This window comes from Callionymus lyra, chromosome 5, assembly GCF_982586985.1.
Source record: "Callionymus lyra chromosome 5, fCalLyr1.hap1.1, whole genome shotgun sequence".
Taxonomy (NCBI): Eukaryota; Metazoa; Chordata; class Actinopteri; order Syngnathiformes; family Callionymidae; genus Callionymus; species Callionymus lyra.
In genome coordinates this window covers 9,830,222-9,847,836 of record NC_141822.1, presented here as the reverse complement: position 1 = coordinate 9,847,836, position 17,615 = coordinate 9,830,222, and the positions used below count along the sequence as shown (strand labels likewise).

The window sequence follows — 17,615 nt, the reverse complement described above, 5'->3', positions numbered from 1 at the left end:
GCCTGTTGCTATAACAGAAGCTGTGGCTCATCACACTATTACCACCTCAGCAGCAGAGCTTAAAGTCACCTTTCCCGCAGCAACAGGCGCCAGATTATAATCGTCGCTAGCTGGCATATACATTCTCCACACTCTTGGTCTTTCTTTTTTTTGGTGCTTTTGTCCTCATTGTGCATGAGCCTACTTTTTGTCGTTTGACCCAGCATGTGTGTGTTTTTTTTCTAATCACCGCTCTAAGTGTTTTTTTCAGTCTCACCATGTTTTTTTTCTCTGCCCGACTTGTGGTGCGCTTTGAGTTACCTTTGGACAGTGATTTGGACACTTAGGAACTTATTCGTTTTTAATTATTTATGAACTTTTGTGATTAAACATTTTTTTCTCCATTGATGGTTTGCATCTGCACTTGGGTCCAGCTCTAGTCCAAACCTTGATCATATAGTTTACATTGAATACATTGCAAAATGGGAAAAACACAAACAATTTCAGAAAAAATAATGTCTTTAAGTTAACAGTAAAAATTGCCAAAAAAAAAAATCTGCCGAAAGAACCCCCAGTCTGTAGCCAACAATAATTGAACCCCCTTTGTCAGTTGAGATTTAAGACCCCTACTTCATGACATCTCAGCACCAGATATTGTTATGCAACATGTTTTTACTAAATATGATATACTGTAATACTATTTATTTCCCCATATTAAGGTCACAGGGGGGACCGTCACCAGTCACATAGACTCAAACAATTATTATTATTATTATTATTATTACACACTCAGACCTGACGACAAGTTTATTGTAAGTGTGTTTGTTAAACTACATGCACTTTCTGTTTCTACACACTGTATGATCCCTTTGTCGTACATGTGTGTTGACCGTTACTTTATTTTGAGTTCAATGTTGTGTTTACAAGACTAGCGAATAAAACTTTCTGAATCTGATGTATTTCCGTTCAATTTCATCTGTGTATTCTGTTCTTTTTTTATTCTGTATCTGACTTCAGGTTTGAGTTCACTTCAGTCTTCTCTTGCTTCCTTTAATCCCTTTTTTAATATTCTGTCTATTATTATTCTTCATGTTTAATAATGTATGTCTGTTTTGACGAAACACTGCATGAAAGAGGTTCATTATTTTAATTGTTTATGTATCAATACAAGGCGCACGGTGGCGCAGTGGTTAGAAGCTGCTGGTTCGCTTCCAGGCCGAACCAACTTGTGACCTTTGTCCTCCCCGTGTTGTGTGGGTTTACTCCGGGAACTCCGGTTTCCTCCCACAGTCTAAAAACATACAGAGGTTTATTGAACTTTGGGAAATTGTCCGTAGGTATGTGAGTGTGTGTGAATGTTTGTCAGTCTTTGTGCGTCCTGCGACAGACTGGCGTCCTGTCCAGTGTGTCCCCTGCCTCTCGCCCTATGATACTGGGATAGGCTCCAGTCTCCCCTCGACCTCGGTAAGCGATAAAGCGGTAGAAAATGAATGATTTTTAAAGTATTTAATGTCCTCTAATAGTGTTTTACTTTAAATTTACCTTGTCTATAAAGTTTTTTTTATGCAAAACAAGACCCTAAACAGGACCTTAAACCATTTTTGAAGGATTTTCTCGTGTGAATATATGAATTGTGTTCATGTTAAGCTTCAAAAAAAAGAGTGTCCAGACTTCTACTGGACCGTTGTTCAACTTCACACACTCCACGCTCTCTCCTCCCGTACTCACCATCTGCGACGAAATGTTCGGGCACATGTAGCGTGACCTTGACGGTGAGCGGGCAGGAGTCCTGCGTGGCGTAGACGATGGCGACGACACACGTGCTGATGGTAATCAACGTCAAGGTGACCTTGTTCAGGGGGCTGTGAGGGTGGCCTGCAGACGGACGAAAGAGAAGACGTGAGCGAGGGCGAGAGGCTTTAATGAAGGGTCGCCCTGGGCTTTGATTGGACTCTTAACACGACGCGTGAGTCGTGGACGACATGAAGAGAAAGAGACCAAAAATGTCTCGATAGTAAAAGCAAAAAATATTGAAGAATTGACCCGGGGAGTGCAATTCAATTTCAAATGGCGACTGAAATAATTCCTATTTCTACTCGAAAAAGTGTCAAAATATAGGTTTTCTATCCCTTAGATTATCTATGTCAATAATATTAAGAATGTGACACACACTTAATCAAACTGTTAATGTCTTTTAAAATGAAATGTTTATTTAAAGTATTAAATAATCAAAACGTACATTTGGAAAACGAAAAAATAACAAAACAAGAAAAGAAAAAGAACATTAATTGTTATCTTAGAACATCACTCAAATAATCAAAACATAATTTATCCTATTTTATTTTGAAAGTACAATACTGTTATTGTAAATCATAATTTTATTCGAAACACAAATCATTCAAGGAATAAAAAATCCCATCCCCCAAAAAAAGTACAGAATAAAAAGTCAAATATAATCACAGGAAAGAAAGAAAACATGCATGCATTTGCTCAAAACACTATAAAAATGTGTTATTAAAAATCCTCAGAAAAAACATATCGAACATCACATCATTTTAAAAATAAAATCCTATTTTTAAATTCAGATTAATGGTTGTTAAAGTCATTTCTTGACAAACAAAACATTCATCATATCGATTTCAAAACCAGACTTTTGAGCTTGTAAAACATACCCAAGACAAAATACCAAAAAAACAAAAAAACAATTATAATCTCAGTAAAAAAAACATGGATTAGTCCAAAAAAAAGAAAAAGAAAAACAGTTCATATGTTTTTAACCCTTGTGTTATCTCTGGGTCAAACACATTTGTTTGCCGGGCCTTTCGGGTCACCTTGACCCTGAGATAACACAACGGTTAAAAGGCAAACACTGAATAAGATGACATTTCAATGACTTAAAAGAAAGTAAATAAATATTATAAATTATATATAATTTATATTATATATATTATATATATATATATATAAATAAAAATTATATACATATATATATTGAAAATATATAATTAAATGGGAAAGATATTTTTAAAGTAAATGCATATTTTAAATATTGGTTTGTGCAAATCAGTTTTAAGAACATGAAAAAAACAATTAAATAGAGTTAATTTAACTAAGTTACCATTAAATAATACGGTAGAATCTTGAAACTGTCAGAACATCTTTTATTTTACTCTAAGAATGGCCAGATTATTTCTAGGCCCGCTTTAGAAAAAGCGTTTAAACAAAAAAAAGAACCTGAAGGCATCACTTTCTCGTGGTTCTCGCACATCATTAGTTCGACAGGAGGACGAGACCATCAGCACATGTTCAACTTCCTGCTCAGTTTATTTAACGTGTTCCGTCCGAGGGTTAAATAAAGCAGCGTATTTAAACACCGACAAAGCCGGTTTAAAGCTTCACCACTTTACCCTTCACGGCCCAGCAAGCTCCGGCAAAACGTGCGCAGACTTCCCTCGATGATGAATATGGCTGGACAAAGGTTAAACAGCTAATTTCACTTCTTATATCCTAGCCTGGAAACGGAAGCCCCGCCGGAGCCAAAGGCCAAACCAAAACAACCGATCTATTACCTTGTCGCGAGCTGCACCATACATCACCTCTAAAAACAACCGTGTGCTACACTTGTTTGTTGTTTTTTTTAAAGCCATCTTTTACTCACTTGAACCAGGTTTAATAAATCAAACCCAAGGTTCAAAAACGGTTACGGAAAATAAAATAAAGGCCATAGTTTGGCATTGTTGACTGAATTTAAATGTTTTTTTTTGGTAGATTTCTGTCAATTATCCTACACTTTACCAAAAAAATGGTAAAGCAATACTTTTATTTTCACAAAACTGTATCGATATTTAAAATCATTGTACCAAATTTTATTTTTTCAAAATAATAAGTCACTTCAAATCATAGTTTATTTTTTTTACCACAGTTATCATTTACAGTTCAATACAGTTTTTAAAATACTATAATTACATTATGTATTAATCCCACCGTTAGTTCATCCTTGTGTTGCCATTAAACTTCCGGTCACTAGATGGCAGCAGTCATTACTCCTTCTTAACTAAAGTGGGAATAATCCCACAAGATCCCTGACTGAGAACGAGAGGATACCGTTGAATCCAGCAGCCTTTAAAACTGATGTTTGGACATATTTTGGTTTTCAGTTCAATATATGTAATCAAAAAAGAGTAGAATATTCCCCAAAAGTGTATGAAAATATATTGTATCAAATCGCAGTAAAATATATATAGTATTGAATTGTATTGTAAGATTGGTAACCCTAATTACGATTATGTTTGATAAGAAAAAAATTAAATATCATTAATAGCACATACATTGGATTTTTAAATAGTTTAAATAGTCCATTTTTATTTATTCAAGTAATATTAATGACATATATTGACATCTCAAATTAAAATACTGAAGCTTTGTACGTTTTACTGTTGCAAGTAAAATTTCTGGCCGCTAGGTGGCAGCAATCATTACATCATTTGCAGTTAGAGTAACAAAGAAATACTTTGTGAACCTGGCAATGACTGAGGACGAGAAGCTTTTAAAACTGATGTTTTGGCATACTTTGGTTTCAAAACAAATGAAAGTAGTTATGGCTTCACAAGAGTCATGTGGTCTGTAAATTCCGAACTCCAGAGTGAAGTACTCAACAATACTACAAATATATCGATGTTACTACAGTATGACGATACATCGTATCTAGAGATTCTTGACAATACACAGCATTTAACGGGAATTTGCTGTATTACAAAAAAAAAAACGTTGTCCAACTTTGTATTCACTTGACTCCATATGAACAAAACCCTATTTTCCAGTAAGAAAATAAAACCCAAGAACTTAATCCAGTTTGGCTTATCCTGTATTTTTATATTTATTTCTCGGTCTAATATGTTTATTCTTCAACTCCTCTGACGCCGCCTGAGCCGGTGGAGGTCGTTGCTTTCTGTTCCCCCTCAAGAAGTCCATGTTTACCTTCGTGAGCACAAAAGCTTTTGTCTACTCACTGGGCTTTTACAGTAATTGAGGGACCGAGTCACAAGCCTGTTGACACCGTCCGCACCTCAGAGGGATTAACGGACACTTTTAAAGGAGACGACCGTGACGTTTGCGTCAACACTCTGTCCTTGATTCTGACTTTGAAGAGCTTAGAAAACTTATGCCGGCTCTTCTTGTTGTGAAACTAGTTGACGATACAGAAGTGTATTTACTGATGCTTTTAGTAATAGAAGTTTGTGTTAAGGACTTTCAGGATAATGGATTTTCTTCTGCCGTCTCATGCTTTTCACTCTTCGATCACTTTGTTCGGAACTAAATTAAATAAAGGTTTACCAGCAAGATTCTGGAGCAGTTCGATAGCTACTATTTATTCAACATTGCGTTAATTTTTTACAGTTTAAATGGAAAAAAGGCAGAGATTACATGACTAAACTGTTATTTGTATTATAATTTAAAACACTTAATATCAAGATAAATACTACAGTTCTACTCAGGGATGTTACAAACTAATATGATATTCCCAACTATGATGACGGTAAATTTATTTTGGTGAATTTTAATGTAAATGCGATGTGTTTGTACATTATAAATAAAGGTTAATATACAACTTTATTATCATAATAATTATAATGTGTAATCTCCTAATAAATAATATGACTTTCGTAATACATAATATATGTAACATATATTTAATCTCATATTAAAAAAAAAGAAAGATGACATGATAGTCATATTTCATATTTATCAAAATATTAAAGTTGTATATCTCTTATTTATATATAATATGCAAAAAAAGTGTATTTACAATTTATATTCCAAAATAATATTAAACTTAAAAAATAATAACATTAAATAAGATCAGAATGAAGAATTGTATTACCTGATTAAAGTCAGATATGTAGATTTTGTTAGATTATATTTGTATACATAACATTATTATGAGATGACAGTAAAATATAGAACGTAATCTGAATGGCACATAAATGTGAGATACATGATAAAATCAGTTTGGAAAGCAATGTAAATTATATTAAATCTTGTGATCAATATAATTCATTGGACTTTAATATCTTACTAAATGTGTGATATATCAGACTTTATTATGGTACTAAATGTGTAATATATCAGACTTTATTATTGTACTAAATGTGTAATATATCATACTTTAATATCATAATAAAAGTGTAATATATCAGACTTTATTATCGTAATAAATGTGTAATATATTGGACTTTTATATTGTATTAAATGTTTAATAGTTCTGACTTTAATATCGTTCTCAATGTAATATATCGTACTTTAACATTGCACTTAATATCTTTTACATTAGACTTTAATATCGGAGTACATGTGTAAAATATCAGACTTCAACATCGTACTAAATGTATAATATATCAGACTTAAATATCGTACTAAATGTGTAAAATATTGGACTTTATTATGGTACTAAACTTGTAATATATCAGACTTTTATATCGTACCAAATGTGTAATATATCAGATTTTAGAATCGTACTAAATGTATAAAAAATAAGACTTTATTATCAAACTAAACTTGTAATATATGACACTTTAACATCGTACTAAATGTGTAAAATATCGGACTTAATTATCGTACTAAACTTGAAATATATTAGACTTTAACATCGCACTAAAAATGTAATATATCGGGCTTTAATATCGTACTTAATGTGTAATTCATCAGACTTTTATATCGTACTAAATGTGTAATATATCAGACTTTAATATCGTACTAAATGTTTAAAATATTGGACTTTATTATCGTACTAAACTTGTTATATATCAGACTTAAATATTGTACTAAATGTGTAAAATATCGGACTTTATTATCGTACTAAACTTGTAATATATCAGACTTAAATATCGTACTAAATGTGTCAAATATTGTACTTTATTATTGTACTAACCTTGAAATATATTAGACTTTAACATTGTACTAAATGTGTAATATATTGGACTTTATTATCGTACTAAACTTGAAATATATTAGACTTTAACATGGTACTAAATGTGTGAAATATACAAGAGTTTAATATCAGAATAAAAAATACATACAACATGAACAATAATATATACAACTGTAATATTTTAAAATATATACAGGTATATACATATAATAGTCAAGTTTATCAATAAATTACTCTGCAGTGTTTCTGTGATGCCAGGACTAAACATTTAAATCAAACTCAAAATCCGATTCAACAACTAACTCAAAACGGTCAAAAGAATCAAAAGAAGGAAAAAAGAACGAAGGAACATTAAACAAGGAGAGAAACAGTCGAACATGAGCTAAAGTTCCAGATGAAAAGGCATTTATGGGGAGGACTCTGTCACTCAAGGTTCAGCCAGTTGAGGAGGCGTTGGTGAGGAGCAGACACTGCAGGGCAGTGGAGCTCATCGCTGAGGTGGGAAAGGCTAGAGCTGGTGAATGGCTTCGCGGATGAGTAGGAGTGTTTTTAATTGGATCCGGAGCCAGAGATGAATTTGGAAAGGACGGGACGGAGGGCAACAAATGGTCTGAATGTAAACCAAACTAGACTCAATCGGACATCACAGTCCAAAACATACAGCATATTAAAGCAGCCCATGAATCTAAATTCCTTTGACGCTTTTTTCAAGCTTCATCATCTCATATCACCAAGTGAGGAGCGACCATGAATTCATGTTTTCCCACAAAGTGACTGAAATCATCTATTCACATCAGATCAGACATCTGCTTTAAGCGCCACCTTTAAATCCCGCTGGTACCAGAGTCTCCTCCGCTACTCGGGGCCGGGAAAAAATCTCTGAAAATAACCTCACTGAAAAAGAGCAACCCCCTCCTCCTCCTCCTCCTTCGCTCGCACTCGGAATATTTAATGATATTTAACATCTTTGCTCCTTGATTAACCTCTCAGCAGCGACGGGTGGATGAGAGGGAAACCCTCCTGTGAAGGATAATGCGCTTTAATAAGTAACATTCATAATGAAGCACAATGTAGTCGCACCTTTGCTGCGCCGCCGTCCTCTGTGCTGCTCGGTGTAGAACTTCATCTGGCTGTCGTCTTCTGGCTCGGATCCTGACTCTCCTTGAGGACCGAACACACCTCCAACTCCTGAGGCAGAGGAACGGAAAGTAGACTGAGAAATTGTACCCATTTGTTTCTGTTACACAACTTGTACGACTGTCTCAATACAGTATGATACTGCGAAAAAAAGGGAACATACACAGCTATGGTGTACCTCAAGGCTCAATATAAGGTCCATTCATCATTTAATTGATCAACTCGCTTGCATAAAAGAGGCATTATCTTTTGATGGGTTTTTTTAACGTATGTTTGAAGGTAAATATATATACAGTATATTTATATATATATATATATATATATATATATATACCCTGATATAAGTAAAATACAATAGTGTGGATTAAAGATGTAGTTGAAAATGACCTTGACTTACACCGTTTACCTGGGTTCACGATCAACAAACTTATGGAAGTAGTGTCAGTACATTGAATTTTATATTTAAGACGTTGAAACTCTTTTATTGAAATGTTTTTTTAAGTATCAAATTATTTGATCATGCCTAGATTGAGAGCTTATATCAAATAATTTAATTCAATTAACCTTTTTTCTATAATAACTTGTAAATTAAAAGGTTCAATATATTTGTATTTAATAATCTAATAAAAAAAAGAAAAGAATATTTACTCATTAAATTATTTCCTTTTTACACATAGACTTTTAATTTCTAATTCTAATAATTCTTTTTTTTTTTTGTTTTAATTCAATTTTTTTTTCAATTTGAACATGTTGGTATAATAGTGCTGCCATGATTGGCTGAAGTTCAATCAAGTAGATTGGCACTCGTTTCGTATTATATATTAGGACTTCATATACTTACAAATTAAAGATTCTGTTTGGATGTAAAGGCCTGTTTGCTCTACTCCATGTCTAAAAGGCGTGTATTATTTGACAACCGTTGCAGTGTGTTGTGGCTAATATTTGGTTAAAAGAAGATAAACCAAAAGATGTTTTGATACTTGAGCAACATTTTTTTCAGCCAAGAACCATCACAAAAAAATTCACACTACATAAGTAAGTAAGTAAGTAATTATTTGTAAAGCGTTTTTCTAAGACCAGGATCACGGAGTGCTTGAACGATCAAAAATACACACAGTTAAAATACATACTTTAAAAGGTCAAGACAACATTGATTCTGAAAGAAACTGGCAGCCAGTGAAGAGTTTCTCGAGTTTTGTATTAACTGCAGTCGAGACAGATCCTTCTTGTTAAGACATGAAAACAAACTGTTGCAATAGTTTAAAAGAGAAGACAAAAACGCATGGATTATAACCTCCAGATCGTGTTGTCACATCATTTTTCTGAGTTTAAAGATTTTTCTTAGTTAAGAAAACAGTTTTTGGTCAGTTTTTTTTAAGTGTTGTACCAAAGACACGTCTTTGTCAAATACTGTACAACACCCAGGTATATGTGCTGATTATATTATTATATATACTGATCTGGGCATCTGAACAAAAAAACTACTGTATAAAGTACTGTATAAAGTTTTCTTCTTATATATCTTTTCCTTCTAACAATAACTTCTGAGTCACAAATTGAAGCATTTAAGTCCGAAACCTTTTTTACAATCGTCTTTTCAAAAACCCCTCGAGAAAGCAAGAGTGTATTTCTTTTTACCAAATGTTTGGTGAAAAAAGCTTTTGTCAAATATTTAGAGATCATGCCAAATTGTTGGTCAAATCGATTCTAAAAAAAAACACGGCGAAGGAACGATTTGTCCGCCGGTAAAAGCATGTCCTTCACCAGAGCGGATCTCTGGAGCTCAATTTGCCCACCAAACTGGGTCACGTAGCAGGAGTGTGTCCTGTGCCTGTGTGTGTCGTTCCGTGTCAGGGCGAGAGCAAGAGTTAAGAGGCTTTGTTTGCACTGCGACATCAAAACACACATCCCTGCTAAATGAACAGGGAGCGCCACATCCAGAGAATTGTCAGGGATTTGCAATGTGTTAAGCCACTGAGAGATAAACACAGTGAGAATAGAAAAGTTGAACTGTCTCTGGTTTAAGGCAGTAAAGTTATTAATACTTCCACTTTTTAAATGAAAGTCACATTTCAGAGTCGGCCGATGAAGACGGTTTATGCTCACAGGGTCTTTTTGTGTAGTTACTTTGCAGCCATAATGCCGGGGATCAGAAAATGTACACCATCTAATCTCACAGAAGAAACAACAGAGAGAAAGAGAAAATACATTTCTTTACTCTGATTCCAATTTCATTGGGAAAAAAATGCTTTTATAGCAAAAATAAATACGTTCAAGATTAGGTTTATATTGAGTTTACAGTGGCACTCTACAAAAAAGTTGCTATCTAAGGATTTTTACAAATAACGGGGAAAAAATAAAATGCAATTGCTCTGACATTATTGATAATAAACAAACCAAAAAGCCAGTAGTCGGCTGATGAAGCATCATGAAGCCTACACCATGACTTTAAAGCCCACTAGATGGCACTCTTTTCTTTATATTCTTAAGCTTGAAGCAACTGTTTTCGATGAAAACTTCTCTGCATTTTTAGACCCTATTGAGCTGGTAAAATGTTGACCTGCTTCATGAAGCTTTATCAGCCCATCACCACCAAAATGTAGCTGTGCCTTATCAGATTTAAGATAATATAATAAATCCCTTATCTTCCCTCATTGGCGGAATTTGAAATTGTCCCAGCAGAAAGTTCACAATTAAGATTAAACATCAGTGATTATTGTCATTAATTTCAGAGATAGAGGTCCTTGCACTTTTTCCCTTTTTTATGAACAACTGCTCTAATGAAACATCCAATCATTGTTAAACTGATGGCGCCACCTACTGACCTCTAAACAACATGACACTGTTTCATGAAGCTTCATCAGACCATCAATATTAAACAAACATAAGAAGATTAGCACTAGTACTCGGCGTTGCCCGGAGTTTTCAGGGATGTTGAGTTCACTGAGAGGGGGTGATACATGTTCCAAAGCCTGGACGGAAATCTAGAGTGGGCCGATCATCCATCAGGCCACTGACTTTGGAAGAGTCTGCTCGAGAAGATAAGACTGGCTCAGTCTTTGCTTTCTTTTAAACCTCTTTTGAACAAAACAAAAAAAACTTTTATAGACTGGCTTTTATCTGGTGTAACCTTATAATTTGTTTCATCAATGGGTTTTTACCTTATTTCACTATTTTTACCTTAATATTTTAACATGTTTTTAAATGTAAATGTATGTATCCTGTTTTATTTTGTTTTAATAGTTTGCAATAGCTTTTTTGGTATTTTACCATTTTTAAATATATATACAGTATATATAAATGAAAAAATACGTTTTTTTTGCCCATTTTCCATTTAAACTGTCATTAAAGTCATACATTCACAGAAATGTTGAATAATTCTGAGATTTTAAAATGAAACACTGACTCATTCCATATTTCTAGGCTATTTAATAAAAATATAAAAATATATACTTTGGCTAACTCTACATATGTATTGGTGGTCAAATATGATTATTTTAATTATATTATATTGTCAGTTACTGATCATTCCAACCACTTTCATATCGGTCGCGACCAAAGTCTGTATACTTAAGGAGAAGACAAGGCAATCTTGTGTATAATAGGGTCGAAATTTCTGCATTGTATTTGTTCACTGCACATAATGACAAACAAACCAAAGATAATTGTATTCTTCTTTCCCCCATAGGTAACATCGCACGAGTCGTCGAGCACGTTTGTTTGAACATTGTACTTGCATTAAAATACAGGTTCAGTCCAGGTCATTATGTACTTACTTGCCTGAAGTCTATATTTTTTTCTCTCTGTGTTCTCAGTGGGAGTTCATGATGCAAGTTCCGCTTGATGTAACTGAAAACAACTTAAGTGATATTTACAGAGAGTTTTTTTTTTATGGCTGCTACGAATATCAGTGAAATAACCACTTTGAATACAGTTCAGCAATAGAATTCACAACCAGAGAAGTGAATAGAAAATAAAAATCATACGTCCATTAAAGAGGATTTTGGACACCAAATTTAAGCTGGTCTTTGCATCAGATCGATCGCTGTCATCAAACAATATTATTCCAGGTAGTTGTGGTAATGTTTACTGATAATGTCAAGTGTAGCTTATCACAAGACACATTTGGACTTAAGCTATAGTTCGGTTTTTTTTACCGCTAGAGAGTAGTTTAAACTATTCTAGTCCAATATAGCTTTAAAAAAAACACTATGGGAGACACCATTACATGTTTCAGATCAATCACGATGGAAATTAATGATAATTTACTTTGTTATAATAGTAAGAATATCTACTTGGTGTCATTGTTCTGAACTGAAATAATCAGTTATTTAACTGAAAGCAAACTAGAGATTGTCTCTTATTTATTCATTTACATAATAAGGCGCCTTTGTTTTAAACCGCATAAATGTCAAATGCATCTCCATAAGGCAGCAGGTCGCAGCAGATCTGGCTCCCAGAACCAGGGAAGTTGGTCGATCTAATCTCTTCTCCGGCTCATTATCAATGTTTTCTACTAATTAAATGAAACATTGTTCATAATTCTGAGTTAATTTCACTAAAGCAAACATGCAGGAGAAGCATTAGCTCATTGGCAGAGGTCATAACAGTCAAACTAAAAACTATTTGTGCCTGTAATTACACAAACAAAAGTCAGTTTGCAACAATAATCTTTATGATTTAGTGAGTTTAGAGATCAAGATTCACCCAAAATGGGTAATAAAATCCACTTAAAACACAATTAAACCACACAGAATGTATTTGCTTTGTTCCTTTATGGTCTTAGATATTTTAGAAAACCAAATGCCACATGGTGAAGCGTAGTTAGGATAAATTTCATAGCATATCAGGAAACGCAATAATGACATTATAATGCAATGAACAGCATCCGGGACTAAATGAGTGCTCGACAACAACTCGCTCTTCTTATCCTCTGTGCAAGCAAATAGTGGCGTGGACTCGTTTCTTGAAGATATTGACATTGCAAGTCAGTCGAATCATCTTTAAGTCACACAGTCAAGTCAAAACCTTGACTGCGGGCCAAGAAGCCGCGACTGCTACTTGCTCAGTGTCAACAAAATCCTGCTCAGTATGCAACCGGCACACTTGTCGACAAAAATTCAGGTGCGACACACACAAGGTGCAACCCAGAGGCCAACGTGAAGCACAAGTTCTACCGCGTGATGGATGCAGGAACACGGCATACATTTTCCTTCCGTTACATATAGAACTGCAATTATACAGACATCTGCTTTATCAAGTAGGAGTTTGTCATCCCTTCTGGCACAGCTGCTCATTAAGTTGTTGTTTTTTCACAGTTTTTATCAGTTTGTATACAGGTAACAATGAAGTAACCGTGATTTTATCATGAATACATTCCATTTATAGCACTCGGGGAGGCCTGTGGTTGGCGGGGGATGCTCTGGGAATATGAGATTTGGGTTTCCCTTAGTCACCGATTCTGTTCATAACCTTTATGGACAGAATATTTAGGCGCAACCAGGAAGTTGAGGGGGTTCAGCTTTGGTGGGTTTGGGAATGGTTGATGGCTTTTTGCTTTTGATATGGTCCTCTTGGCCTCATCAGACCGTGAACTTTAGCCCCTTGTGGAAAGGTTTGCAACCGAGTGTGAAGCGGCCGGTATGAGAATCAGCGCCTCCAAATCCAAGTCCATGGTCGGGTGGTAAAATGGTGGTGAAGAGAGAGCTAAGCCAAAAGGCAGAGCTCTCTGTGTACCAGTCGATCTACGTCCCTACCTTTACCTCTGGTCACCAACGATGAGTGACCAATGTTCTGGTATTTGCTTATTTAATTTAACGATAAATGTTTAAAGGATTGACTGAGAATATTTGAAGGGTCCATGACATCTCAGGGTCTTGACCCAGGTACCTCAAACACATAGTAGTAGTAATAGTTTCCGGGCCTTCGGGTCACCTTGACCCAGGCATTAACACAAGGGATACCTTTAACACTATTTTTTTCGGGCGTCTGGGTCACCTTGACCATGAGATAACACAAGGGAACCTTAAATACATTTATTACCGGGCCTTTGGGTCACCTTGACCATGAGATAACACAAAGGATACCTCAAATACATTTATTACTGGGCCTTCGGGTCACCTAGTCCATGAGCTAACACAACGGATACCTAAAATACATTTATTACTGGGCCTTCGGGTCACCTTGACCCTGAGATAACACAAGGTTTACCTCAAACACATTTGTTTACGGGTCTAAGGGTCATCTGGACCCCGAGAAAACACAAGGCATACCCTTAAACAGATTTTTATTCGGGCCTCCGGGTCACCTTGACCATGAGATAACACAAGGGATACCTCAAACACATTCCTTTTTTTCCTGAATCTGGGTCACCTTGACCATGAGATAACACAAGGGATACCTCAAATACATTCATTTTTTTCGGGCCTTCAGGTCACCTTGACCCTGATATAACCCAAGGGTCAAGAGTGAAATTATATATTATCGTTTACAGGCTTTGTTGTGTTGACTTTCAACTTTAAATTAATACAAAATCTCAACTTTATTGCACATCATGACAAAGATCTGTCATTGGATCTAGTATTTTTTTCCATGTATCAAAAAGTTCAGCTTCCATATGAAAGAGAAAGAAAGAAAAGAAACCAACTGAGTATTTCAATTATTTCTGTGGATGTATAAACCAGTTCTATTTCCCAAAAGATCACCACATTTTTCATACAAATGGTTTCCACTGTAGGAGTTATTAAATGAATAAGTCTTAAATTAAAACAAAAAGATTTACCGTTCAAATTCGACAGAACAAACTGGAGGATTTAAGCTAATTAAATACTACAAATGCAAAGTTTCAACGTCGTGTCGGCTTCATTTGATTAATGATGGTCTTTTTATGGGAATAAACATCTTCCGTACTATCAACTCGCTGCAGAAACCAACATGATTTGCTTTGCTGGAAATCATTTTTAAGCCCAAGAAGATTGAATTGTTACACATTTTTAACATTTCCGTATGATATATTTCCCCTCATGCCTGGACAAGCACCTGTTTCGGTTTGATAAACAAAAAGAAAACATTTAGCACTTACATTTGAAACAGAGTTGCATTTTCAGAAGAGTTGACGGGAACATTACTTTTCATTAGCAGAGAAGCTGATGTTTGTTGAAATTTGTTTTAATCTTTATTTTGCTGAATCTATTAACGTGAAAACATCAACCCGGGCCCATTAAAACTAATAGCTTTTCATAATTTGAAGCCATTTGAAGATCCAAAATAGCCCATTAAAGAAGAAAAGTACATTTATTTATTGGAATAAAATCAAAATAATAAATGTGATTTTGCTTAGAATTACCTTGAATACATTCGTATCAAACATATTTTTATTATTACTAAGCCATCGTCTCTCCTCTCTGATCACTTTTTTCACAGTCTTCGTTTTCCCACTTTCTCCCCACCGTCGTCACTTGTATCAGGTGGTAAAAAACTCACTCAAACACGGATAAAAAAAGAAAAAACCCAACCTTTCTCAGGTTGAAAAGGGCAAACCTCTGATCTGGCTTGGGGCTTTGTGCGATCCTGAGATGACATCTCTGTGATCTCTGCTCGGGTGCAGCGGCGAGCTCTTGGCTGCGAGTCGTTTTTTATTTTTTTTATTTGACCCGATCACACTCTCACAAATCATCCCGACGACTCCGGCCCCCTCTCAGAGAGACCCTCAAGGCCATGTGCCAGATGAGCGGAGGGCAGTTTAACAGTCGTTTCTGCCAACGGGTTTTTTTTCTCTGAGTACTGAAGGTTAAAATCTTCCGCTGGAGATGACATTTCCGAACATGATGGTCAGCTTATGCATCCACTGGAATCTGCATTTCAGGACATTGATGCGAAATGTATCCTTTTCTTTGTGTTATTTCCTTTGATCTATGTTTATATTTGCACTTTTCCATCCCTTCTGCTTCGTTCTCATATTTGCTCTTTGTTCTTTTATTGATAAACTAACTAATCTAACTAATCCAACTAATCATACTATCCATCCAGCCATCCATCCATCTATCCATCTATCCATCTATCTATCCAACTATCCATCCATCCATCTATCCATCTATCCATCCATTAATCCATCCATCCACTTATCCATCCATCCATCCATACATCTCTCTGTCCATCCATCCATCCATCCATCCATCCATCCATCTACTTATCCATCCATCCAACAATCTATTCATCCATCCATCCATCCATCCATCCATCCATCCATCCATCCATCCAGTTTTAAGGATCGGGGAAATGTGAGTTCTTCTACTAGAGCGGTTCAACATGATCTGGAGCTTATACTCCATGCATTTATGTCTTTTTGTCTGGACTATTGCAAAAGTTATTTTTCATGTCTTAACAAGAATGAGCTGTCTCGCCTGCAGTTGACATAAAACTTTGCAGCGAAAATTCTGAAGGCAACAAATACAACAAAAAAAACACTCTTATAAAAGAGTGCAATTAAACAAAAGTGCAGGAGTTTGGAGAGGATTTCAAGAAGACAAGGGCAGAGTTACTGAAAGTTTTCTCTTTTTTATCCCATTTCAGTCCAAACACGTGGAGAATACATGTGCAAATGACCATTCAAACACAAGGCATGATGGCTTCTGGTTCACTGTGAGGCGTTTGAACTGAATGTGTGATGAACCTCAGAGGACAATGATGGACTGGAGTCAAAGATTGAAGTGTTAGAGGCTCACATCTCTGAAAGGGAGAGTGTATGCAAGGACGGTACAGATGGATGTTCACGTAAGAACAGGTGCAAAATCTATAATCACAAAGTGTAATACTCCTTATAAAAGTGCAATAACTTCTCCTTCTTCTTCGTCTTTGGAACTCACTGCCACCTGAGCTCCACCATTTTAAAGCACATCTTAAAATGTATTATTTGAATAATTGTTATTGCACCTAATCACTGTGTTTCAATTATGTTTTCACATATCTTAAGGTTTTATTTATTTTTTTTTTATACTTGGCTGTTTGAATTGTATGTAAGGTGACCCTAAGACTGAGAAAGGCACCTCAAAATAAAATGACATATAGAGGAATGCACTATAGTTGAATGGTCAAAAAGAAAACAGCAAAGTAGTGAAGTTGTATGATCCCAAAAGTGATATTGAGAAGGAATTCTTTTTGGATTTTTTTTTTTAACTAAGACAGATATTTCTCCTGAGCGATTTAATTTTTTAAATCATACTTTTTCTCAGAGGTTTGCCTTGCCAAGCTTCTAAGCTAGTGTTGTCCTCATTAAAAAAGAGTGTTATTCCCATCTTAATTATCCGTGCAGATGGCCACCATATCAAAAAGAAAATGCTAAAGGGATTAGATTGTTTTGTTTTTTTATTGAACAGAGACGGTTGCCGTGGTGACACAGAGAGTGGCAATTTCAGGTGAGCTGTTTTTTTTTAATTCAATTCCAAATTGTTTGGTAAAAGATAAACTTGAATTTGCTGCATGAAAGTCAGAACGAAAGAAAAAAAGTTTTGGAATGTTCCCTGATATGAATCCACTTCCATCGGCTGGTCCAGGCTTCCGTTTAATCACCATC

The 17,615-nt window shown here is 35.2% G+C and overlaps 1 protein-coding gene across 1 annotated transcript in view; it reads right to left on the bottom strand.

The window, feature by feature from the left end:
• astn2 (astrotactin 2) overlaps positions 1 to 17,615 on the bottom strand; it is a 407,558-nt gene that overhangs the window by 222,052 nt on the left and 167,891 nt on the right. Inside the window, exons 5-6 of the mRNA XM_087790735.1 lie at positions 7,988 to 8,095; positions 1,708 to 1,854 (exon numbers count right to left, since the gene is read on the bottom strand). Of these exons, the coding sequence (XP_087646861.1) occupies positions 1,708 to 1,854; positions 7,988 to 8,095 (255 nt within the window). The remainder of the gene's footprint in view (positions 1 to 1,707; positions 1,855 to 7,987; positions 8,096 to 17,615) is intronic.